The 24,696-nt window shown below is 44.5% G+C and overlaps 2 protein-coding genes across 3 annotated transcripts; one reads left to right on the forward strand and one right to left on the reverse strand.

The window, feature by feature from the left end:
- Window positions 1-7,743: 7,743 nt before the first annotated feature.
- On the reverse strand, window positions 7,744-10,846 carry TMEM205 (transmembrane protein 205). The gene is made up of 4 exons (XM_075276057.1): window positions 10,771-10,846; window positions 9,952-10,052; window positions 9,354-9,517; window positions 7,744-8,208 (listed from the first exon to the last, which is right to left on the reverse strand). The coding sequence occupies exons 2-4, from the start codon at window positions 10,049-10,051 to the stop codon at window positions 7,906-7,908; spliced, it is 567 nt and encodes a 188-aa protein (XP_075132158.1). The 5' UTR covers window position 10,052; window positions 10,771-10,846; the 3' UTR covers window positions 7,744-7,905.
- Window positions 10,847-14,506: 3,660 nt separating this feature from the next.
- PLPPR2 (phospholipid phosphatase related 2) lies at window positions 14,507-24,305 on the forward strand. 2 transcript variants are annotated; one of them, XM_075272562.1, is made up of 8 exons: window positions 14,507-14,742; window positions 16,159-16,244; window positions 17,989-18,177; window positions 18,970-19,093; window positions 19,556-19,806; window positions 20,933-21,109; window positions 22,549-22,680; window positions 23,863-24,305. In XM_075272562.1, the coding sequence occupies exons 1-8, from the start codon at window positions 14,733-14,735 to the stop codon at window positions 24,010-24,012; spliced, it is 1,119 nt and encodes a 372-aa protein (XP_075128663.1). In that variant the 5' UTR covers window positions 14,507-14,732; the 3' UTR covers window positions 24,013-24,305. The 2 variants fall into 2 exon arrangements, with proteins under 2 accessions (XP_075128663.1, XP_075128664.1); XM_075272563.1 differs by lacking the exons at window positions 14,507-14,742; window positions 16,159-16,244 and having other exon boundaries at window positions 17,910-18,177.
- The last annotated feature ends 391 nt before the right edge of the window (window positions 24,306-24,696 follow it).

Consider the following 24,696-nt stretch of genomic DNA (forward strand, 5'->3'; position numbering starts at 1 on the left):
GGTCCCTTAGTTTTTGAGCAATGTAGATGCATAAATATCACAACATGTTTTATGTAGGTAAGAGAGTACTTTACATGGACCTCACATATGTACGGACCTCACATCTATATGTATGGACCTCACGTATGTATGGACCTCACGTATGTATTAACCTCACGTATGTATGGACCTCACGTATGTATGGACCTCACATATGTATGGACCTCACATCTATATGTATGGACCTCACATATGTATGGACCTCACATCTATATGTATGGACCTCACGTATGCATGGACCTCACATCTATATTGTATGGACCTCACGTATGTATGGACCTCATGTATGTATGGACGTCACATATGTATGGACCTCACATCTATATGTATGGACCTCACATATGTATGGACCTCATATCTATATGTATGGACCTCACGTATGCATGGACCACACATCTATATGTATGGACCTCACGTATGTACGGACCTCACATCTATATGTATGGACCTCACGTATGTACGGACCTCACATCTATATGTATGGACCTCACGTATGCATGGATCTCACATCTATATTGTATGGACCTCACGTATGCATGGACCACACATCTATATGTATGGACCTCACGTATGTACGGACCTCACATCTATATGTATGGACCTCACGTATGCATGGACCTCACATCTATATGTATGGACCTCACGTATGTATGGACCTCACGTATGTATGGACCTCATGTATGTATGGACCTCACATCTATATGTATGGACCTCACATCTGTATGTATGGACCTCACGTATGTACGGACCTCACATCTATATGTATGGACCTCAAGTACGTATGGACCTCACATCTATATGTATGGACCTCACGTATGCATGGACCTCACTTCTATATGTATGGACCTCACGTATGTCCGGACCTCACATCTATATGTATGGACCTCAAGTACGTATGGACCTCACATCTATATGTATGGACCTCACGTATGTATGGACCTCATATCTATATGTATGGACCTCACGTATGCATGGATCTCACATCTATATTGTATGGACCTCACGTATGCATGGACCTCACATCTATATGTATGGACCTCACGTATGTACGGACCTCACATCTATATGTATGGACCTCACGTATGCATGGACCTCACATCTATATGTATGGACCTCACGTATGCATGGACCTCATATCTATATGTATGGACCTCACGTATGCATGGATCTCACATCTATATTGTATGGACCTCACGTATGCATGGACCACACATCTATATGTATGGACCTCACGTATGTACGGACCTCACATCTATATGTATGGACCTCACGTATGCATGGACCTCACATCTATATGTATGGACCTCACGTATGTATGGACCTCACGTATGTATGGACCTCATGTATGTATGGACCTCACATCTATATGTATGGACCTCACATCTGTATGTATGGACCTCACGTATGTACGGACCTCACATCTATATGTATGGACCTCAAGTACGTATGGACCTCACATCTATATGTATGGACCTCACGTATGCATGGACCTCACTTCTATATGTATGGACCTCACGTATGTCCGGACCTCACATCTATATGTATGGACCTCAAGTACGTATGGACCTCACATCTATATGTATGGACCTCATGTATGTATGGACCTCACATCTATATGCGGAACTAACATGGAAATGAATAGAATTGTAGGCATTCTCGGCCACTTCTGGAATTTCAGGAAACTTTAGCCCCTCCCCTCCAGTGCTCCACCTACAAGCCAACTGGTAACGCCTCTTGTATATCCAGGAAGACGCACAAACTGATCACTTTGGGGGTTATTTTACCCAAACCATGTCCATGATTGACCATTCCTATTCACACCCATTTCCCGGGAGTATTGGCAACTATGGTGAGATTTATCTATCAGGCATTTATAGCTTTCATGTGAAAATGCCTCAAATGGGACTAGATTAGAGATTATGTGTGGGGAGGTATCAGAGATTGGGGTTGTGGAGTAGAGATTACATGTGGGGAGGTATCAGAGATTAGGATAGAGATATATGGAGGGAACATGTTGTAGATTAGATATCATGAGATTAGGATAGACTACGGCAGATGTATGGACAATACTGGTAGTGGGATTGAGATTATGTTTGGGGAAGTATCTGGAGATTACATAGCCTTGTAGTGTCTGTCAGTAATGGTTAGAGGAGGACAAGGGAATAATTTAGCAGCACAATTGGAAGGCCTGAAGAGCGCAGGAGGCCACAGAGGGGGTTTCAGCAATCTATCTGTACAAGTATTTTTGGGTCGAGTGGTCTTGAGATGGGGAGGACAAAGCTGATAAGAAGAAGAGGAAGAAGCTGCTCCAGGAAAATGAAACCAAAGATACACAGGTAACAGGTACATACTGGGGTTACTTATTAATATCAGGCATTTGGGGTGATTACTTTTGTTTTAGTAACTCCATGTGACTCATATTAATAGCAGTTAACCCTATCATGTCCCTCACATTAACCCCTGTGTGCCTCACCATAAGAGTTACTGATATGTGAGACATATGGGGGTAATAGTAATGAAGATACTTTATTATTACCTCCATGTCTCTCACATATCAGTAATCTTATGGTGAGGCACACAGGGGTTAATATGAGGGACATGATGGGGTTAACTGCTATTAATATGAGGCACATGGAGTTACTAAATTGTAATGCACATGACCAGATTTTTTTTTATCCACAATTGTCCTGGTATAGCGGTGACGTGACAGTATTTAGTCCTGTAGGGGCCACTAAGGGACATAATACTGTGTGCAGTGGCCACTATTGGGTATAATACTGTGTGCAGGGGCCTCTAAGGGACATAATACTGTGTGCAGGTGTCACTAAGGGACATCATACTGTGTGTAGGTGTCACTATGGGACATAATACTGTGTGCAGGGGTCACTATGGGACATAATACTGTGTGCAGGGGTCACTATGGGACATAATACTGTGTGTAGGTGTCACTATGGGGCATAATACTGTGTTCAGGTATCACTATGGGACATAATACTGTGTGCAGTGGCCACTAATGGACATAATACTGTGTGCAGGGGACACTATGGGACATAATACTGTGTGCAGGGGTCACTATGGAACATAATACTGTGTGCAGTGGCAACTAATGGACATAATACTGTGTGCAGGGACCACTATGGGACATAATACTGTGTGCAGGGGTCACTATGGGACATAATACTGTGTGCAGTGGCCACTAATGGACATAATACTGTGTGCAAGGGCCACTATGGGACATAATACTGTGTGCAGGGGCCACTATGGGACATAATACTGTGTGCAGGGGCCTCTAAGGGACATAATACTGTGTGCAGGGGCCACTATGGGGCATAATACTGTGTGCAGGGGCCACTATGGGGCATAATACTGTGTGCAGGGGCCACTATGGGGCATAATACTGTGCGCAGGGGCCACTATGGGGTATAATACTGTGTGCAGGGGCCACTATTGGGCATAATACTGTGTGAAGGGGCCTCTAAGGGACATAATACTGTGTGCAGGGGCCACTATGGGACATAATACTGTGTGCAGGGGCCACTATTGGTCATAATAGAGCACGCAGGAATGCGTAGGAGGAACTCGGTCGAGATCTTCGGTGTCAGGGGGGGCCCCGTGTCAAAAGTTCGCCACGGGGCCCTGCCATTCCTAGTTACGCCACTGCGTTGGTTGCTGCTTGTCCTCCTGAGTGCATACCTCCCAACTTTTGAAAAGTCGAAAGAGGGTCAAAATTTGCGGTGCGCTGCGTGTGCCGTGGCAAATTTAGCTCCGCCTACTTTTATGTTGACTCCGCCCATTTGCATTCATTTTTCACGTGCTCCCACACAGTATAATCCTCCTACAGTCACCCGTAAATTATATGTCCCCCCTCTATCTCTCCCCAGTTTCATATATACCCTTAATCTGCCCCCAGTTTCAGGTCCCCCCTCTATCTCTGCCCCCAGTTTTCTGTCCCCTCCATCTCTGCCCCCAGATTCATGTCCCCCATCTCTGCCCCCGATTCATGTCCCCCCATCTCTGCCCCCCAGATTCATGTCCTCTCCATCTCTGCCTCCAGATTCATGTCCCCCATCTCTGCCCCCAGATTCATGTCTCCACATCTCTGCCCCCAGATTCATGTCCTCTCCATCTCTGCCCCAGATTCATGTCCCCTCCATCTCTGTCCCCAGATTCATGTCCCCTCCATCTCTGTCCCCAGATTCATGTCCCCTCCATCTCTGTCCCCAGATTCATGTCCCTCCATCTCTGCCCCCAGATTCATGTGCCTCCATCTCTGCCCCCAGATTCATGTCCCTCCATCTCTGCCCCCAGATTCATGTCCCCTCATCTCTGCCCCCAGATTCATGTCCCTCCATCTCTGCCCCCAGATTCATGTCCCCTCATCTCTGCCCCCAGTTTCATGTCCCTCCATCTCTGCCCCCAGATTCATGTCCCCCATCTCTGCACCCAGATTCATGTCCCCCATCTCTGCCCCCAGATTCATGTTCCCCATCTCTGCACCCAGATTCATGTCCCTCCATCTCTGCCCCCAGATTCATGTCCCCTCATCTCTGCCCCCAGATTCATGTCCCCCATCTCTGCACCCAGATTCATGTCCCCCATCTCTGCCCCCAGATTCATGTCCCTCCATCTCTGCCCCCAGATTGATGTCCCTCCATCTCTGCCCCCAGATTCATGTCTCCCCATCTCTGCCCCAGTGTCATGCCGTCCCCTCCTTCATCTGCCCCCAGTTTCACGTTCCACCTCAGTGTACACATTAAACTTAACTTCTCCTCACTCCCCCGCCGCTCTCTCCGCGCCTCTCTCTGTCGCACACAGTTGTAGACGCGATGTGACGTCATCACATTGCGTCTACACAGCGACTAGCCAGAATGCAGCGGCAAAGCAAGGAGCGGACGCAGATCTGAGTTGAGTGCACGGGCATTAATTCTGGGCATTAATTCTGGCCACGCGCGCACGCTATTGGGAACAGTGCTCCACAGCACTGGAGACCTGGCGTTATGTGTCCTGTAACATATGTACAGCCTATGCAAGAATTACAGGGGTCCCGTACGCAAGAAATCCACCACATGTGCCTCTATATTCTATTCTTATAAGACACTTTCAGTTCGCACCCATGAGACAATTCTAAAGATAAGTGTGGACCCTCCACCAACAGTATGGCAGCATGCCTCATGACACTATGGAGGAAAAGTCCTTCTTACAATAACCTTGCAGACACACAGTATATCCAATAAAACTAACATAGTGGTGCCACCTAGTGGCTTTGTCAAAGTTAATACTAATCTATTGTTGTACATAGGAGCAGTATTATAGTAGTTATATTCTTGTACTGTACATAGGAGCAGTATTATAGTAGTTATATTCTTGTACTGTACATAGGAGCAGTATTATAGTAGTTATATTCTTGTACTGTACATAGGAGCAGTATTATAGTAGTTATATTCTTGTACATAGGAGTAGTATTATAGTAGGTATATTCTTGTACATAGGAGCAGTATTATAGTAGGTATATTCTTGTACATAGGAGCAGTATTATAGTAGTTATATTCTTGTACATAGGAGCAGTATTATAGTAGTTATATTCTTGTACATTGGAGTAGTATTATAGTAGTTATATTCTTGTACATAGGAGCAGTATTATAGTAGATATATTCTTGTACATAGGACTAGTATTATAGTTGTTATATTCTTGTATATAGGAGCAGTATTATAGTAGTTATATTCTTGTACATAGGAGCAGTATTATAGTAGTTATATTCTTGTACATAGGAGCAGTATTATAGTAGTAATATTCTTGTACATAGGAGTAGTATTATAGTAGTTATATTCTTGTACATAGGAGCAGTATTATAGTAGTTATATTCTTGTACATAGGAGGCAGTATTATAGTAGTTATATTCTTGTACATAGGAGCAGTATTATAGTAGTTATATTCTTGTACATAGGAGGTAGTATTATAGTAGTTATATTCTTGTACATAGGAGCAGTATTATAGTAGTTATATTCTTGTACATAGGAGGTAGTATTATAGTAGTTATATTCTTGTACATAGGAGGTAGTATTATAGTAGTTATATTCTTGTACATAGGAGCAGTATTATAGTAGTTATATTCTTGTACATAGGAGCAGTATTATAGTAGTTATATTCTTGTACATAGGAGCAGTATTATAGTAGTTATATTCTTGTACATAGGAGCAGTATTATAGTAGTTATATTCTTGTACATAGGAGCAGTATTATAGTAGTTATATTCTTGTACATAGGAGCAGTATTATAGTAGTTATATTCTTGTACATAGGATGTAGTATTATAGTAGTTATATTCTTGTACATAGGATGTAGTATTATAGTAGTTATATTCTTGTACATAGGAGGTAGTATTATAGTATTTATATTCTTGTACATAGGGGCAGTATTATAGTAGTTATATACTTGTACATAGGAGAAGTATTATAGTAGTTATATTCTTGTACATAGGAGGTAGTATTATAGTAGTTATATTCTTGTACATAGGAGCAGTATTATAGTAGTTATATTCTTGTACATAGGGGTCAGTATTATAGTAGTTATATTCTTGTACTTAGGGGGTGTAGTATAGTAGTTATAGTCTTATACAGAATATATGGATGTACAGTACAGGCGAAAAGTTTGGACACACCTTCTCATTCAAACAGTTTTGTGTATTTTCATGACTATGACAATTGTAGATTCACACTGGGTATTAAAACTATGAATTATCACATGTGGAATTATATACTTAACAAAAAAGTGTGAAACAACTGAAAATCTGTCTTATATTCTCGGTTCTTCAAAGTAGCCACCTTTTGCTTTGATTCCTGCTTTGCACACTCTTGGCATTCTCTTGATGAGCTTCTAGAGGTAGTCACCGGAAATGGTTTTCACTTCACAGGTGTGTCCTGTCAGGTTTAATCAGTGGGATTTCTTGCCTTATAAATGGGGTTGGGACCATCAGTTGTGTTGTGCAGAAGTCAGGTGGATACACAGCTCCACAGTCACCAGCCTCAGAAATCGCAGGTTAACAGCAGCTCAGATTAGAGAGCAGGTCAATGCCACACAGAGTTCTAGCAGAAGACACATCTCTACAACAACTGTTAAGAGGTGAGTTTGTGCAGCAGCCGGCCTTCATGGTAAAATAACTGCTAGAAAACCACTGCTAAGGACAGGACATTAGACCAGTGGAAATCTGTGTTTTGGTCTGAGGAGTCCAAATAGATACTCCTCTTGCCCACATACAGACTGCATGTTCTGTAGTCTCCTGATCTTCTATGAGACTCCATTTTCTTCAGCTTTCACACTGTCCAGCTTCATCCTATATAGCTCCGCCCACAAAATAGCATGTAGCTACCCCCACTGCCTAGCATGATCCTATCCTAGAATGGGCTCAAGGACCTGTGATGATGTCATCACAGGTCCTTTAGTGTTTTGTGAACCTAAATTCCTTCACTGCGGTCGTGTAATGACGTCTTTTACCAGGATAAAAAGTAGCCTATGTTTTAATCTGGGTTCCTATCTATATATGTGGCAAATTTCATGCAAATCTGTTCAGCCGTTTTTGCGTGATTGAGGAACAAACATCCAAACACACAAACTTTCACACAAATTTTATAATATTAGTAGGATAGGATATGTAGAGTATGAGAATAAAGGGGTAGTAACTATTATTAAGGGACACATCATGACAGTGTTTCATAAAAATATCACATTTTATTCATTACAAATTTACAGAGAAGCAGAGGATTCACATCAATTAACAACAATTGATTTGGAAATATAAAAGTGGAAAATCCGCCACGTTGCTTGGCTTTCTTGCTGGTCCCATGGGTCCGGGGTACGTCCTGCAGACATCTTATATTGACTGCAGCAGCAGGGCGGTAAATACAAGGTTAGCGCCATTACACAGCAATGACACCAAGTTGCAGAGAGAAGAGATGCCATGATAACGCATGAAGGTTTTCCTCAGGGCCTGGTATTTGGGGTCCTTCTCCCGCAGCCACTTATACCCCTCAAAGTTGGAGCTCATCCCAATCTCTCCCCCCAGGCCATGCTCACGCTCTATGTCCTGCATCTTAAACATGGCTTTGGTCGTGGCTGGAGAGAACCAGCGAGCGTTGAGGGCAGACAGAATAAGCGAGATGAAGAAGAGACCAATCTGCAAGATAGATAGAAAGAGAACACGATGGATGAAGGGGTTTTCACTAGGGGGCAATTTTAATCATTTTGGGGTATATATGATGTTTTTATTAGCTTTTCATTATGTGTTTTGGGGATCCGTGTGAAATAACACACCATTCTATGATAATTTTTTGCATTTTGTTTCTCTGCATTGATTGGAGCAACTTTCAACTCTGGCGGCAGGTCCCAGCCCTCAGCTATGTAGCGCAACCGAGAAGCGGAAGTAATGCTGCAGATCCTGTGCCCACAGCATGCCAGTGTTGTACTATTACAGTACTGAGCATTATCTATACACTCAGCGCGATGTAATAGGACAGCGCAGAGCTTTAAGGGGTTAATACTGATGGACATCAATATAAAAACCGGTGGAGGTCTGATGTCTGCCTCACCACAATCAGGTGCTGGGACATCTTATTTGTTTACCAGGCACAGTGCTATACATTTTGTAGTGGTCGTGCCCGGTACTACAGTTCTGATTGACAATGCTTGTTAAAGGGGTGCACAGGACTTGAAGAACGGGGCTGCTTTCTTCTCAAGAAGTGACATCAATGTTCATGTTTTCGAAGTCCTACACAACCCTATTAATGATAAAGCTGCTGCTCTCAACTGCAAACAGCTGGTCAGTGGGCGGACATCGATAACGGCACCGATATCTCCAGCCCGGGGTACATAATGGGAAAGCCAACAGTGCCCTGAATTCCGCACACTGTCGGCTTTCTATCAGTATATAAAACCGCTTGTGCCCCAGGACATGACAGATCCTCTTTAACAGCTTACTCTGGGTGTGCTTTATCTTTAACCCCTAATGATCAGAGAAGAGGATTGGCTCCTGAAACCCCATGATTGGTGGATACTGGGGTGGACCTGTTGGTGCCCACACATTTCTATTCACTAGTGCACAACTTACTGATGTTTGCTTCCTCTGCCTATTAGAGAGAAGAAAACAAAAACAAAACACCACTCTGTATAACGTGCTTAGACCTTATTGGGGCACATGGACTGGATCTGTCTAGATGAGACAACTTATGTGAGTTACGTTATATCACCTCATAACATATATGGCAGAACAGAAGAGATGGCTGTGAGCACACTCCTAGGTCTCCATATATACACAGCACTCACCTGCACACTCTCCGAGGGGGAGAGCAGCTCCCGAGGATGGTACGCTGCGTATATGGCCAGGTTCAGGAAGGAGGAGCACAAGACAATATGGCCATAGAAGGGGAACAGTTTACTCTGCACCAATCCGAATGTATGCCGGGAGACCCCCCTGATCATCACGAAGCCTACAGAGAGAGCAGACGGGTATGACACCGCCACCATATCACACAAAGCTCACTCCTTATTAAAGGGGTGTTAAGGCCCCTAATGAATGTGTCATACTGATGATCTATCTACAGGACAAGCAATCAGTATATGATATGTGGAGACACCCAGACCCCACACAGATCAGCTCTTTATTTACTAGGAGCAGAGCTGGAGTTCCATGGAGCCGCCACTATGTGGTGGATGGCGCTGCCTACATAGGAGCAGACTGCTTTGCTTCCGCTCTCCCCATCCTCTGCAACAGCTTTCGGCTGCTAGAACAGCTGATCTGTGCAGGGTCTAACTGTTGGACCCACAGATTAAATACTGATGGCTCATCCTTATCCACTTTGGGATTGGTGGCTATAACAATTATTCCTTTGGCTATCTGGAGATACATGGTATACGCCGTCACCTGCTACAAACGTCACCCAGCACTGCATGCCCCACGATGCCGACAGCACCAGCAGGTAGACCACCTTCACCAGGCTCCCGGGGTCCCCTTCCACCGACATCCTGCAGTAAAAGACAGTACAAAGCGTTATCACTGTGACATGATGGGAGTAGTAGTAGTAGTAGTAGTATATATCGCCCTACACCCTCCTATCTGGAGAGCAGCCTGTCCATGCTGAGTCATCTGAGCTCATGAATATCAGCCAACAGATAAGGAGGGAGCAGCGCTATATACCGTATACCAGGCCCATGGCCACAACACTGCCTGGATGTACTAATTATATACACCCCGCCATGTCCAATACTGGATAGAGACATGATACCACTGCTGATGGACCGTTACAATGTGTCGGTGTATGCCCGTGTAACAAGCCCTGCAGCTGTGTCTGCTGCACACCATCACATACAATGTCCATACTCACTGACAGCAAGCAGAGGGCTGGGACAAGCAGTTCATTTTGTGATACAATGGCGGTGTATGGGACATCACCGGGACACTATGGCAGTTGTCACTCCCCCCCAATCTCTGTGGCAATCACAGAGATGGAGCCCCCCTTGAAGTAGACTGGACTGACACATAGAAGGTATATACAGAGTAATGGTGGCACCTTGTACATGTCAGCTCCATCTACAGAGCAGCCCCAGCAACAGGGACAGAAAAGAAGGACTACAAATCCCAGCCAGCCTGGAAAAGCTTCCAGAATAGGAAAGAAACACCCAGAAAATAACGTCATGAGTGTAAATAAGTGACGTCATAACGTCAGCCCCCGCCCCCTTGTACCTGTCACTCCTCTACTTCACGGTCTAAGAGCAGCAGAGCGACTGACAGCTACTTCCGGGTTCCCTGCGATGTGATCGCTCCTCGTCAGTGACGTCACCGCCAGGTAGTTCTCAGTGATTGGTCTCGGAGCGCTAAGCTGGGCCAATGACGTGCTCACGGCTCGCATAGTAACTGTTACTAGGGTGTCTGCATGACCTATGGACTACGGAAGCCCGGCTAAGGCAAAATAGTCTGGCTAGGAGCAACGGCTTCTAATCTAATGTGTCAGTGTAATGTCCGCCATCTGAGAGGCCGCCAATGGTCATGGCTTTATATAGTTGTATAGACAAAGTGCTAGCCATAGTGACCCTGTAAGAGTGCCAACCTAAAGTGCTATAAATGAGGGTCAATAACAGTAACCCCCAGAACACAAGTCTAAGTGCCCCCAAAGATGGTTAGTCACAGCCCCCCATTAGATTACTAGCTAGAGTACCCCCCCCTTCCCAAAGTACTGCAGAAAACGGCCTTGTAAGGGTGCTAGGGGCACCCTAAGGGCTCGTTCACACGGGGGGGGGGGGCGGATTTTGGCATCGAGAGTGACGCGGGGAGCCGCCTGCCATGACTGTCGCGACTTCCCCCTCCAGAGTGGGCTCTAATGAATGGTCGGACTCCGGAGGTTGCTGAGCCGCGGAATCCGCCTGAAGAAAGGGCAGCCGCTAGTGGTCTCCATAGACCACCATTGTATGGAGGCGGATTTTGAGGCGAAATCTGCTGTCAAAATCCGCCTCCTTGCCCCCGTGTGAACTAGCTCTAAAAGTGTTAGCCAAAGGACCCCTTAAAGAGGACCTTTCACGTCCTGGGGCAAATGCGGTGTAATACACTGCTAGAAAGCAGACAGTGCGCTGAATTCAGTTCACTATCCGCTTTCCCGTTCTGTGTCCCCGGTGAAGAGCTATCGGCTCCGGTACTGTAGCTCTTCAGTGTCAGAAGGGCGTTTCTCACAGTCTGTCAGGAATCTCCTCCTCATAGTAGCGTCTATTGCCTGTACTGTGAGAGCGGTGTTCCTTACCGCCCAGCCATGACGCTGAGAGGTGAGGAACAGTCCACCCCCCCCCTCCGTATTCGTCTATGGCAAGTACTGTCAGGAGCAGCATCAGCTTCTGCATAAGCAGCAAGTTCACCTAATACTGGTGTGCCTGCGCTTAGTGCTGACACCTCTCAGCTTCCATCTGGGATTGTTCCTGCTGTGACATTTGCTGCTGCTGCAAGATGACCTGTCCAAACTGTTTCACGAAGTCCTCCATGTTGGCAGTCTCCTTTTTAATCTCTCCTGCAGCCTTCACTCAGGACAAAGGCAAGGGGAAAAAAAATGGGTGTATGTTTCTTTAAGACTGTTTAAATTGGGTTACCTGCATCCAAAGTACCATATGTGGGGAAGGTAGTGGTGGACACTAACTAAACAATAAAATACTAAGTGTACGTGTTGCTTACTAATAACCACACGAGTAAACGATAGCGCAATACAGTCTCACCAGACTCACAGTGTCAGGACAGACCCAGCCGCTTCCTCTCGCTCCCAGGATCTGCCCTGAAGTGCAGGCTCTGCAGCCTATACTGGCCCAAGGACTCACATCTGGCTGAAGCCTATTCAAGACCCGCACGGGACCACACATCAGTCAGAAATCTAGGGCTGATATAGCGGGACTCCGGCACTGTGCCTGTCACCTTCTCACAAATGATAAACCCTGACAGGATATTCCGGCCTCTTCAGCAGGTTGGATAATTGGAGTGACAGCCATTTTCCACGTTGTAAGTTTGTATTACAGTTTTTACAAGCGCTTTGCTGCAAAGAGGAAGAACATTGACTCTGCATTCTCCAGTATCTTAATACTTGGCATAAACCACAATACAGGGGATTACCAGATAACCGTGGACCACCCTGCTGGAGACAAAAACACCGTGGTAAAGATCCATTCAAACATCATGCCCGACAGATCCCAAAAACTGGGCTGCACACTGCAGCCCAGTACCTGCAAAAAGTGACAGAACCCCAGTGGAGGGACTTAAGTAAGGGGCTGTCCAGTAATAGCGGGTATGTTGCTGTAAGAGGGTTACGACGCACCTCAGATATTCCAATATGTTCAAGTAAAAAATAAAATATCAAAAGTTAAAAAATCTTAATTTTGAAATAAACATTTATTATGAAGCAAAAATCGGAAAAAAATATTAAAATACATATTTGGAGTTATAATAGAGTCTATGGCGCAAATATCAGAAGTTACAGGAACTGGCTGAAAACAGTGAGCAGTAGAACTAGCGATAATAGATAGATCCCAGACAGCCAAATGCCTTCACCAGCGCCAGATGGATTTGTCTGGAATTTGGGGTCCAAATTATCACCATAGAAACTGGAACAAGAAATAAACGCTCCACTGAAGTCAAACCTTTACCCATGATACCTAACAAGGCAGAACAGAACCAGGAGGATAAATCAGGAGAGTGAACGTCCAAACCAAGATCTGGGAGGTAACGTAAGAGCTAAAATCAGGAGACCAGTGGATCTCCAGTAAAAGTTCTGAGATGTAACATCAAAGCCAAAATCAGAAGGCAAGCAGGATAAAGAAGCCTCACTATGTACAACCAAATAACAGGCACCTGGCTGAGGAGGAAGAGGGTTTAAGTAGATGGACTGTCAGCTCACAAGTAGACCAGATTACAGCTGCCCGTACAACTTTATAGAGTGGGGAAGAAGGAGCAGGTGAATGGGAAGGAAGCAGAGACATAGACACTGGCACCCTGCAGCTAAAAGTAAGTTTTCTATCTCACCCAAATGTCTTCACATTAGTACTGTTCAGGGGTTGTTTATGGTCCTTCATGGTCCTGCTTCTTAGTGAATGAAATGGAGACGTAGCTCAGGGACAATTGAGAATTATGGATTAAAATGGTGAGGGGCAATTTGGTGGCTCAGTGGTTAGCACTGCAGCCTTGTAGCACTGGAGTCCTGGGTTCATATCCCACCAAGGACAACATCTGCAAGGAGTTTGTAGGTTCTCCCCGTGTTTGCGCGGGTTTCCTCTGGGTACTCCAATTTCCTCCCGCACTTCAAAGGCGCACTGATAGGGAATGTAGATTAGCAATGTCTGTAAAGCGCTGCAGAATATGTTGGTGCTATATAAGTAACTGAAGTAAGTAAGACAAAACTGGGGACCTCCAGGATGTTAACTCTACAACCTTCACTTTCCTGAGTGGGGAATGTTGCAGATGTGGGACCCCCAGCCATCAGATATTGGTAGCATGCCATATGTCTGTATGTTTTACTAAGAATAAAGATACTCTATGTGATGATATCCCTGTGTGTATGTGTGTTTGGGGTGGGGGGAGCCTTACCATCTATAATAGCATCCTACAATCTAAAGCTGTTGTATATAACCAAACAGTGTACACTATGACGTGTTCTGATGATTCCACTATCAAACATGCATTTCCTGAGACATCCAGTAGGGGGTGATACTGCTGTGTTAGGGCTCAGGTATGGAGAGGTGGGTGTTATGATCACACAGCATATGCCGTCAGCCTACTAATAAGCCCCCAGCAGCTGTTACTCTCCTCCTCTTCCCTCCATCACACTATTCTTTTCCTCATCCCTTCATTGTCCGTCCTAATCCTACTCTCCCTTCTTTCCCCCGATCTTCTGTCTTAGATCATTATCCCCCCCTTTTTTCCTTATTTCTGGGTATTTTTGCCTCTAGTGTTTTTTTTTGTATTTTTGATGTTTTTTCCATTTCCATATTGTTTTCTTCCCCTATTCATCTATTACGTTCTGCTGCCCTATTATTCTTCCCAATATCGTCATTTCTCTCCTTGTGTTTTCCACCGCTGTCTCCGAACCCTTCTTCTTGAAGACTGTGATAAGGGAGCCAGCTGTCTCTCCTCCCTCTGAGCTGATATCCCGGAGCGTGATAGGGAGGGGGAATATCTGCACGATGCCAGCAGGTCTGTGCAAAGACGGGGACTGGAGGGGGTACATATATTACCAGGGATTGTCATCATATAATGTCAGAACATCTCATAAATTCCAAACCAATTCACATCATATCATTACCCATCATATCTCAGTTCCCATATTATTTCCCCAAAATGGTTCATGCTGCCTGGGCCTCTTACTGCCCTGATCTACAGGGTACTACATCTTCCCACAATAACCCGGCTCCTGTAATGTCTTGTTACCGTAACCCAGCTCCTGATCCTCTTATTACCCCTGTAACATCTTATTTCAGTAACCGACTCCTGAAACTCTTATTACCCTGTAACATCTTATTACAGTAACCCGGCTCCTGATCCTCTTATTACCCTGTAACATCTTATTACAGTAACCCGGCTCCTGATCCTCTTATTACCCTGTAACATCTTATTACAGTAACCGGCTCCTGATCCTCTTATTACCCCAGTAACATCTTATTACAGTAACCCGGCTCCTGATCCTCTTATTACCCCAGTAACATCTTATTACAGTAACCCGGCTCCTGATCCTCTTATTACCCTGTAACATCTTATTACAGTAACCCAGCTCCTGATCCTCTTATTACCCCTGTAACATCTTATTACAGTAACCCAGCTCCTGATCCTCTTATTACCCCTGTAACATCTTATTACAGTAACCCAGCTCCTGATCCTCTTATTACCCTGTAACATCTTATTACAGTAACCCCGCTCCTGATCCTCTTATTACCCTGTAACATGTTATTACAGTAACCTGGCTCCTGATCCACTTATTACCCAGTAACATCTTATTACAGTAACCCGGCTCCTGATCCTCTTATTACCCTGTAACATCTTATTACAGTAACCCGGCTCCTGATCCTCTTATTACCCTGTAACATCTTATTACAGTAACCCGGCTCCTGATCCTCTTATTACCCCTGTAACATCTTATTACAGTAACCCGGCTCCTGATCCTCTTATTACCCCTGTAACATCTTATTACAGTAACCCAGCTCCTGATCCTCTTATTACCCTGTAACATCTTATTACAGTAACCCGGCTCCTGATCCTCTTATTACTCCTATAACATCTTATTACAGTAACCCGGCTCCTGATCCTCTTATTACCCCAGTGTAACATCTTATTACAGTATCCCGGCTCCTGATCCTCTTATTACCCTGTAACATCTTATTACAGTAACCCGGCTCCTGATCCTCTTATCACCCTGTAACATCTTATTACAGTAACCCGGCTCCTGATCCTCTTATTACCCTGTAACATCTTATTACAGTAACCCGGCTCCTGATCCTCTTATTACCCTGTAACATCTTATTACAGTAACCCGGCTCCTGGGCCAATCATTACCATGTGACTTCATATTACAGTGACCTGGATCTTTCACATCTTATTACTTCTATTTTTCTGCAGGTTGTTCTGGAGCTCCACACATGGTGGCACATGAGCCTGAGATTAAGAGCAGTGTCTCCTTCATACCATGCTTCTTATTTGTAGAGGTAATATGCTGGGTACTGTATTGCCAGTGCATATATATATATATATATATATATATATATATATATATATATATGTGTGTGTGTTTGCGGTGGAGGAATTGTGACACGATGCATCTGAAGTTAGACCCATATAATATAGTTGTAGTGGGGAACCTGTGATATGATTTGGTTATACTAGAAATTATGGTTCATAATATAATGAGAGTACATAACACATACGTTGCCAATATGAACACCAGTCAAACCTGTTCAGATGTCATGGTGTACTGGGATGGCGGGGCCCAAAGTTAAAACATGTTCTATTCTTGTCAACATGAAGACAAAATAGCTATTCATCCACAAAGACTCATGGCTGTATCTATGTCCCCCTGCAAACCTCATGACCTCCCATATATAGTGCGATTTATATGCCACTCTATATGGTGCTAGCCATATGCCCCATATAGATGCTGCCGTAAACATGTCTCTTAAACAATTCCCGCTTGGGAAACCCTTAAGAACTTACATGATATGTGTGACCAGATAAGATGGAGATGGGTGACCGGATATGGTGGAAATGTGTGACCAAATGAGATGAAGATGTCTGACCAGATATGGTGGAGATGTGTGATCAGATATGGTGGAGATGTGTGATCAGATGTGATGAAGATGTCTGACCAGATATGGTGGAGATGTGTGATCAGATATGGTGGAGATGTGTGATCAGATATGGTGGAGATGTGAGATCAGATGAGATGAAGATGTCTGACCAGATATGGTGGAGATGTGTGACCAAATGAGAGGAAGATGTCTGACCAGATATGGTGGAGATGTGTGACCAAATGAGAGGAAGATGTCTGACCAGATATGGTGGAGATGTGTGACCAAATGAGAGGAAGATGTCTGACCAGATATGGTGGAGATGTGTGACCAAATGAGAGGAAGATGTCTGACCAGATATGGTGGAGATGTGTGACCAAATGAAATTAAGATGTCTGACCAGATATGATGGAGATGTGTGATCAGATGTGATGAAGATGTCTGACCAGACATGGTGAATACGTGTGATCAGATATGGTGGAGATGTGTGATCAGATATGGTGGAGGCTATATAACAAGATAGCATGTAATTGTAGATGGTGAGACATGATGTACTGAAAGTGAAGCATCCGTGATATGATGCGATGGGCTGGTGGAGCCTTTGCGGGATGTGACATGATGATGGGAGTGGTAGACATAAAATTATGTGACGGGAGTGTTGAGCGCTTCAGGGTCCTTCAGTAGCTCTTCGATCTCCTCTTGCAGTTCCCTTACGTCTCTTGCTTTCTCTGTCCTCCTCACTTCTCTTTCTTCTATATCTCTCTCTAACCCTTCTTACCACTTGGTCTTTCTCCTTGTGCTCCCTCCTACAGCTCTTTACCTCTGGTCTGACTTCAGATTTCCCTATAAAGTTATCCTTTTTAGATCGGTCATCTACCTTATTTCATTTGTATTTGGTTGTAACCCTTTAATTCATAACTCCATCCATTGTCTTCGTCGCCCCACCACCACCAGTAGACACATTTCCTCTTTCCTACCGTCCCTTCTCTTTCTGTCTTCCATATATTGCTTCTTCTCTTCATTGTTCTCGCTTGTCTTTCTTCATTGTCTTCTTCAGTCTTTCTTGCACTTTAGCATTACCCTCACATCCATCCTTCTTCCTTTGACTCCCTCCTTGTCTTTTGCCCTTGTTCCCTTCTTGTCTGACAAGATGTTCTATTTCCAGCTTGTCCTTATGGCCGGCACAGTCATCCTGTCCTACCACTTTGAGTACACGGACACCTTCCCTGTCCACTCTCAGGGATTCTTCTGCTATGACAGTACATTGTCCAAACCTTATCCGGGTCCTGAAAGTGCCAGCCGAGCCCCTCCACGTCTCCTGTACCCGCTGATCACCGTGCTGCCAGTCCTCACGGTAGGTAGATCTTCTTTTGGTGCATACATTGACTCTGTAGATTGTAGACCTTCTACTCCAGCAGATAATCTGTCACATAATGGTAATCTAACATGACAGTGTAAGACAGGGTGACAGCAGGGGCTCAGAATGGCTGCGCACGGACACGGTTATTGTGTCTGCGCTCGGATGCCCCAGGCAGCCAAAAGATCATTTCATACTTTCTTGCACTTTCCTCCTCAACATCAAAGGATTAGAATTTTCCATTGTGTAAGATATTGTTCTTCTATCGTTACTATGTTGGGTCATTGTGATAATTTAAAAACAATTTAGCCGAAACCTCCATAGATGTTTATATTCTATCTGTACATACACACGTGGACAAAATTGTTGGTCGCCCTCGTTTAATGAAAGAAAAACCCCACAATGGTCACAGAAATAACTGGAATCTGACCAAAGTAATAAGAACCAAACTACATGATGACAAGCCACAAAGCTTCTGGGAGAATGTCCTATGGACGGATGAGATTCTTACCCAGCGGTCCTGAATAGAAAATCATGCTTCTTATTATACAATATGAGAGTTGGAGACACAGTACATAGACATACATATCAGGGCAATGGTGAAGGTACTACATACCCAGTTTGGTCTTCAGAACTCTGCTCCATTGGTTTCCAAAGCTCCTGAGAAGTAAATCTGAAGTCAATCTGGAAAATACTGAACTATGTGATGTCCAACAAGCCCATACATGTGTACTCAGACACAAAGACGGCCATTTTGACTCAGTCTTAAGAGGTGTTTTCCGATTACAGATCCTTTTGGGAGAAGTGTCCACGGTCCTGATCAATCCACGCTGGAGTAGTAGGGAGAAGATCATCTCTTGCGGAGATTGTTGCTTCTTCAATCCTCTTCTGCGACGTATTGTCAGGATCTTAGGTAAGATTTCCAGTTCAATGACCTGTCAGAGAATTGTAACTCCAAGCTCCGATGGCTAGCGGTGTTGGACTGGCCCACCAGAGAACCAGAAGATCCTCAGGTGGGCCCAAGTTCTGACACAATAATGGTCCAGTAGAAGACACCCACATTTATATGGTATATTTTTAGGGATTGTTGGAGGCTGGGTCACTAAATCATTTTATGTAGGGGGCTGAAGGTACATATGGGCCTACTCTTCTGGATAAGGGTCTCCTGAAATAAGGTGAGACTTTCTCGACAACTGCTTCCATATAGCGTGATCTTCTCGGACAAGTAATGTCTTCGAAAGTAGACTCCTTCACTGTTGTAATAGCAGAATCTCCTATGGAAACACCATTGCTGTGGGGTCACTGTGTCCTGAGGTCACCATGGGGGCGCTTCCATACGATACAAGACTGATCGTCTTCTTTGTTTTCGTCTTAGGACTTTTCTCATTTGGTCTGTTCTGCACCGTGATCTTTGCTGGCGCTGTCCAGACAGTCACCGGTAACCAGGCCCCTCACTTCCTGTCTGTCTGTCGGCCCAATTACACCGCCCTCGGATGTAAGTCTCACATGCAGTATATATCTTCACCCTATGCCTGCAATGGAGACCCCGATCTCATCAACGAGGCTCGTAAAGCTTTTCCCTCCAAACCAGCAGCTCTCGGGGCGTATGCTGCAGTCTACACTACGGTCAGTCCCGGTCATCGCGCTTATTTCATCATGTCTTGTTTGTAGTCACTTTCATGTAATTTTTTCAATTTTATTCTTACAAAATTAAAATTTTTGCTCAGTGTTTTCCCTTACACTAATCTCTTAACATCTCCCATTAAGGAAAAAGAAGGCAGATGGTTGGTAAGTAGGGTTGAGCCAATCTTGCGATTTCAGGATCGAATTTAAAATCCGATTTACGATCATTTTCCAGCCAATCACGATCGTGAAATTTGCTCGACCGCCCATTCGGAATCCCATCTTTCCCGATCCCGATCGCTCAACCCTAATTGTATATTATATATACAGTGGGGTTGAGCCAATCTTGAGATTTCAAAATCCGATTTCCGATCATTTTCCAGCCGATCACGATCGATCACCGATCGGGATCCGATCTTTCCCGATCGCTCAACACTTTTGGTATGTCAGGGCAGATGTAGGGTCAACAGATCCGGTTATATTAATTCTACAAGACTTATCCCTTAGCCATGTAATACCGCCTTTACGTGGTGGTGACCGCCAATAGTGGTATACAGTGCCCGGATCCAGAGATATAACCAGGTATACCAGCGAGTCCTTGCTCATCACAGTACCAAGTGGAAATGTATTAGGGCATGAATATGATGAACCCGGCACTGATAAGTCTGCAGCACAAGACAAGTGGAAGAAGTGATCAGGATAATGGCGATTAACCTCCCATATACAGTAAGGTTCAAAAGTTTTAGGCAGGTGTGAATTAGGAGACGGTGTTTGGTAGAGCTCGGCAGGGAGTTTGTTCCCACCATCTTGGAGAACTAAGCACAGATCTTCTGTAGCTGTAGGTTTGCTCCAATCCATCTGTCTTTTCACGTAATCCCAGACAGACTGAAGGATGTTGAGTTCAGGACTCTGCGGGGGCCGAGACTCCTCCTCCAAAGGGTAAAGGTGACACCAAATATTGATGGGATTTGATTTCTCTTTTCTTCATAATGGACAAAAATAAACTATTAATCCTTCTATGGCACTTTTTTCACGCTGGTCTAAAACTTTTGCACAGTGCTGCCTAAGTAGGATATACAGGGCAGACTGGTAACCAGGACACTTATTGATCACTTTTTGATGCCCACAGATGTACGTCACCCTTGTACTGAAAGTGAAGGGTTCCAGACTGGTGAAGCCGTCCCTGTGCCTGGCCATGCTGTCCCCTTCATGGCTCCTGTGTTTGCTGCGTGTGGCTGAATATCGTAACCACTGGAGGGACGTTCTTGCCGGCACCATAACCGGAGCAGCCATCGCTGTTTTCCTGGTAAGAATCTGGGATTGGCTAGTAATGCCCGGGAAGAGAGATCTTGTCACTTTTCAGCATGTGCTGTGTACAATGGGGGCAGGGGCAGCTGTCACCTTATTATCATAAAGGGGTGGAGTTATAACAGAAGGTAATACCACTATTACACAGCTGTGGGTAGATAACATAGGATAACACTGGTAACATTAGGTGATAGACACAATCCAGCTCCTCCTATCGCTCCTTGTACAGTGATCTCTACACAGGTTACAGAGCATGCTCACAATATTCTGCTATGGAAGTCAGAGCATGCTCATAACACTCTGCCGTAGAGGTAAGAGCATGCTCCTATTACTCTCCCGTAGAAGTCAGAGAGCACGCTCATAACCCTTTCCCATACAAGTCAGAGAGCATGCTCACAACACTTTCCCATAGACGTCAGAGAGCATGCTACTAGCACTCTCCCACAGAAGTCAGAGAGCATGCTCATAACACTCTCCCATAGAAGTCAGAGAGCATTCTCACAACACTCTCCTTTAGAAGGCAGAGAGCATGCTCCTACTACTGTCCCCTAGAAGTCATAGAGAATGCTCATAACACTTTCCCCTAGAAGTCAGACAGCATGCTCCAGTTACTTTCCCTAGAAGTCATAGAGCATGCTCTGAACACTCTCCCATAGAAGTCTATGAGTTGTTTGTTTGACTACTTGTACAACTACTAATTGCACAACACACCTTAGATTTCATGTTCTGCACCTTTCTTATTGGTGTGAATCTTACCACTACAATGAGCACCTTCATGTATAGCATTCCTGTGTAATATGATAGTATAAGCCATGTGCCATGGTGCGGCACAGGTAGACATCTAGGTCTAGTCTTATATATTCCTGACCTCAGATAGTCCCGGTTAATATTTCCTCTGGTTCATAAAGGGTCACGTATAACACCGTTCCCTTCCAGAATGTGGACTGACTGTGAATAGTTACGTCTAGCTCTAATCCATCTGGGGATTATGTGATATCTGATGTCTGGGGCATTAATATAGAATTACATCTACTCAGCTGCCACAAATAATCTAGCCTGTCATGAAGAGTACACAAAGTAATTGTATTTCACCTAAATAGGTCCACGGTTCTTTCTTGTCTCCCTTAACACAAGTGTGAAGTTAAATGACAAGATTCTAGTTGTCTACACCTGCCACTAGGGGGAGCTGGCTGCATACAGCATGCATTGGCCTTGATAATAAGTCTATGTGTAATGAATATCCCCCTAGTGGTGGCAGAAAGAATTTTAACCTGAAAAGACAATAGTGTGGTGTCTAGGACACGAGGACTAAAGGGGCGAATCCCCAAGATTAGTGTCATGTTTAGGAACATTTTTGGGACACATTGTAAAAGATGACAAGTGTAAAGTAGAGAGAGATGTCCATGTTCTAACCTCTCCCTGCTCTTCTCATCTCAGGTAACCTGTGTACTGAATAACTTTGGGAGCTCCTCACCAGAAGAGGGCGACATGATACAGAAGGACCAGGAGGGCGTCTTTGAGGCCGAAAACCCTCTACCTGTGGCATGTGAAAAGTTAGGTGTGGTGAAGGTAAGGAGGGCGCCTGTCTATTGATAACACAGGACACTGAGGAGGGGGCTGCTTGCTGTGAAGGAAGCCATTTTGTGACCTGAAATGACATTTACCCATTTAGATAACAAGCGCCACCTGGTGCTCACCATATGGTAATGCCCCGTACACAACATGTCACACTGCGGGAAGGGGCAGAAGTGATTGGTTAGTGATGACATCATCTACAGGAAGCATCCTAGAGGAGATACAGTGACATCAACAAAATACACAGGGCTTAAAGGGATTCTACTATTAAAATTAAATTTTTTGTTGGTCATACATAGGAATAGCCTTAAGAAAGGCTATTCTTCTCCTACCTTTAGATGACTTCTTCGCGCCACTGTTCCGTAGAAATCTCAGTTTTTGACGGTATGCAAATGCGTTCTCTCGCAGCACTGGGGGTGTTCCCAAAGCTGCGAGAGAACTCTCCTGCGCTGCCTCCATCTTCTTCAGGATTGGCCTGTTCATGCATCTTCTTCCGGCGCTGGGGGTCAAACTGCTAGACTTCGGGCAGAGCCGACTGCGCATGCCCGCGGCCACAAGAAAAATGGCCGCTTACACGGAAGAAGACGCGTGACATGGCCAATCCTGAAGAAGATGGAGGCAGAGCTGGAGAATTCTCTGGCAGCATTGGGGACGCCCCCATGCTGTTTGAGCACTGTGGCCCGCCCCCAGTGCTGCGAGAGAACTCATTTGCTCACCGAGGAAAACCGGGATTTCTATGGAACGCGGGCGCAGAGAAGACATCTAAAGGTAGGAGAAGAATATTCTTTCTTAAGGCTATTCCTACGTGTGACTGTCAAAAAAAAATCGATTTTAATGGTAGAATCCCTTTAAAGGGATTGTCCATTTTCTAATACTGATGCTGGGTTATCTCACAAGCAAACATTACCAAAATTCGTCCCAGAGCAGCTGATCTCCAGAGGTGGTGTCAGACCCCACATATATATCCAATATTAGGAAGTGAAGAACCCTTTTAACACTTACGTACAATGGCCCAGACACATAATAGATACCTCTGTGATATCACACATAGTGTCCCCTTTCACGCTAACCAACAAAATGGCTGCCCTTATTGTGTGCTTCTGAGTGGTCTGTCAGCTAATGCTACTAAATGGTAAAATCCGCCATGACAGCGAGATTCCTTTCATATCTTTCTAGAGTACAAGTGACTGTGACATCATCCCTCAGTCTCATCCTAATAGGATCTTGGAAGTTCATCCACCGATGTCGCCTGACCCTCCTCCGTGTCTTGTTCCTGTAACCCCTGATGTTTTGATCCCCTCAAACTGTATCTCCAGCCAAGTATGAGTCCCCAGCCTACAAAGAGTAGACCTGGAGACAACCCCCCCGCAACACCACTGTTATCAAGAGCTGGAGGAAGCTGAAGGGTGAGCCATAGTCTGAGCACCGAGCGCCCCTCTCCACATGGCCCACGTCCGCTCACCTCTATCCGGTAATATATTACAGCCAATGCTTTGTAGTTCTCTAAATCCAGTGCCACAGGAATTAGCACCTATGTATATACAGTATATACCGCATCTATACACCAAGTAATACTTCTATATCAGCAAAAGCACATATGATGAAATAATGGTCAACTCCAGGGGTAGCACTGTAGTAGTTCTATACTTTTCTATAAGCGTAGCAGATGTTCTTGTACACAGGAGCAGTATTATTATACTTTTATTCATTTGCCATAGGGGGCAGTATTATAGTTATTATATTCATATATATAAGGGGCGATATTATATCAACTATATTCCTATACATAGCAGGTAGTATTATAGTAGTTATATTCCTGTACATAGGAGTAGTATTATAGTAGTTATATTTCTGTACATAGGAGTAGTATTATAGTAGTTATATTCATGTACATAGGAGCAGTATTATAGTAGTTATATTCTTGTACATAGGAGCAGTATTATAGTAGTTATATTTCTGTACATAGGAGGTAGTATTATAGTAGTTATATTCTTGTACATAGGAGCAGTA

This window comes from Leptodactylus fuscus, chromosome 5, assembly GCF_031893055.1.
Source record: "Leptodactylus fuscus isolate aLepFus1 chromosome 5, aLepFus1.hap2, whole genome shotgun sequence".
NCBI lineage: Eukaryota > Metazoa > Chordata > Amphibia > Anura > Leptodactylidae > Leptodactylus > Leptodactylus fuscus.

Bases quoted from the DNA above. Each gene is read 5' to 3' on its own strand.
- TMEM205 (XM_075276057.1), bottom strand. From the start codon at position 10,051: ATGTCGGTGGAAGGGGACCCCGGGAGCCTGGTGAAGGTGGTCTACCTG. The intron at 9,518-9,951 runs GTGACGGCGTAT...CTCTCTCTGTAG, and splicing joins CTGGGTGACGTTTGTAGCAG to GCTTCGTGATGATCAGGGGG. The intron at 8,209-9,353 runs GTGAGTGCTGTG...TCTATCTTGCAG, and splicing joins CCCCCTCGGAGAGTGTGCAG to ATTGGTCTCTTCTTCATCTC.
- PLPPR2 (XM_075272562.1), top strand. The intron at 18,178-18,969 runs GTAGGTAGATCT...TTCCGATTACAG, and splicing joins CCGTGCTGCCAGTCCTCACG to ATCCTTTTGGGAGAAGTGTC. The intron at 21,110-22,548 runs GTAAGAATCTGG...TTCTCATCTCAG, and splicing joins CAGCCATCGCTGTTTTCCTG to GTAACCTGTGTACTGAATAA.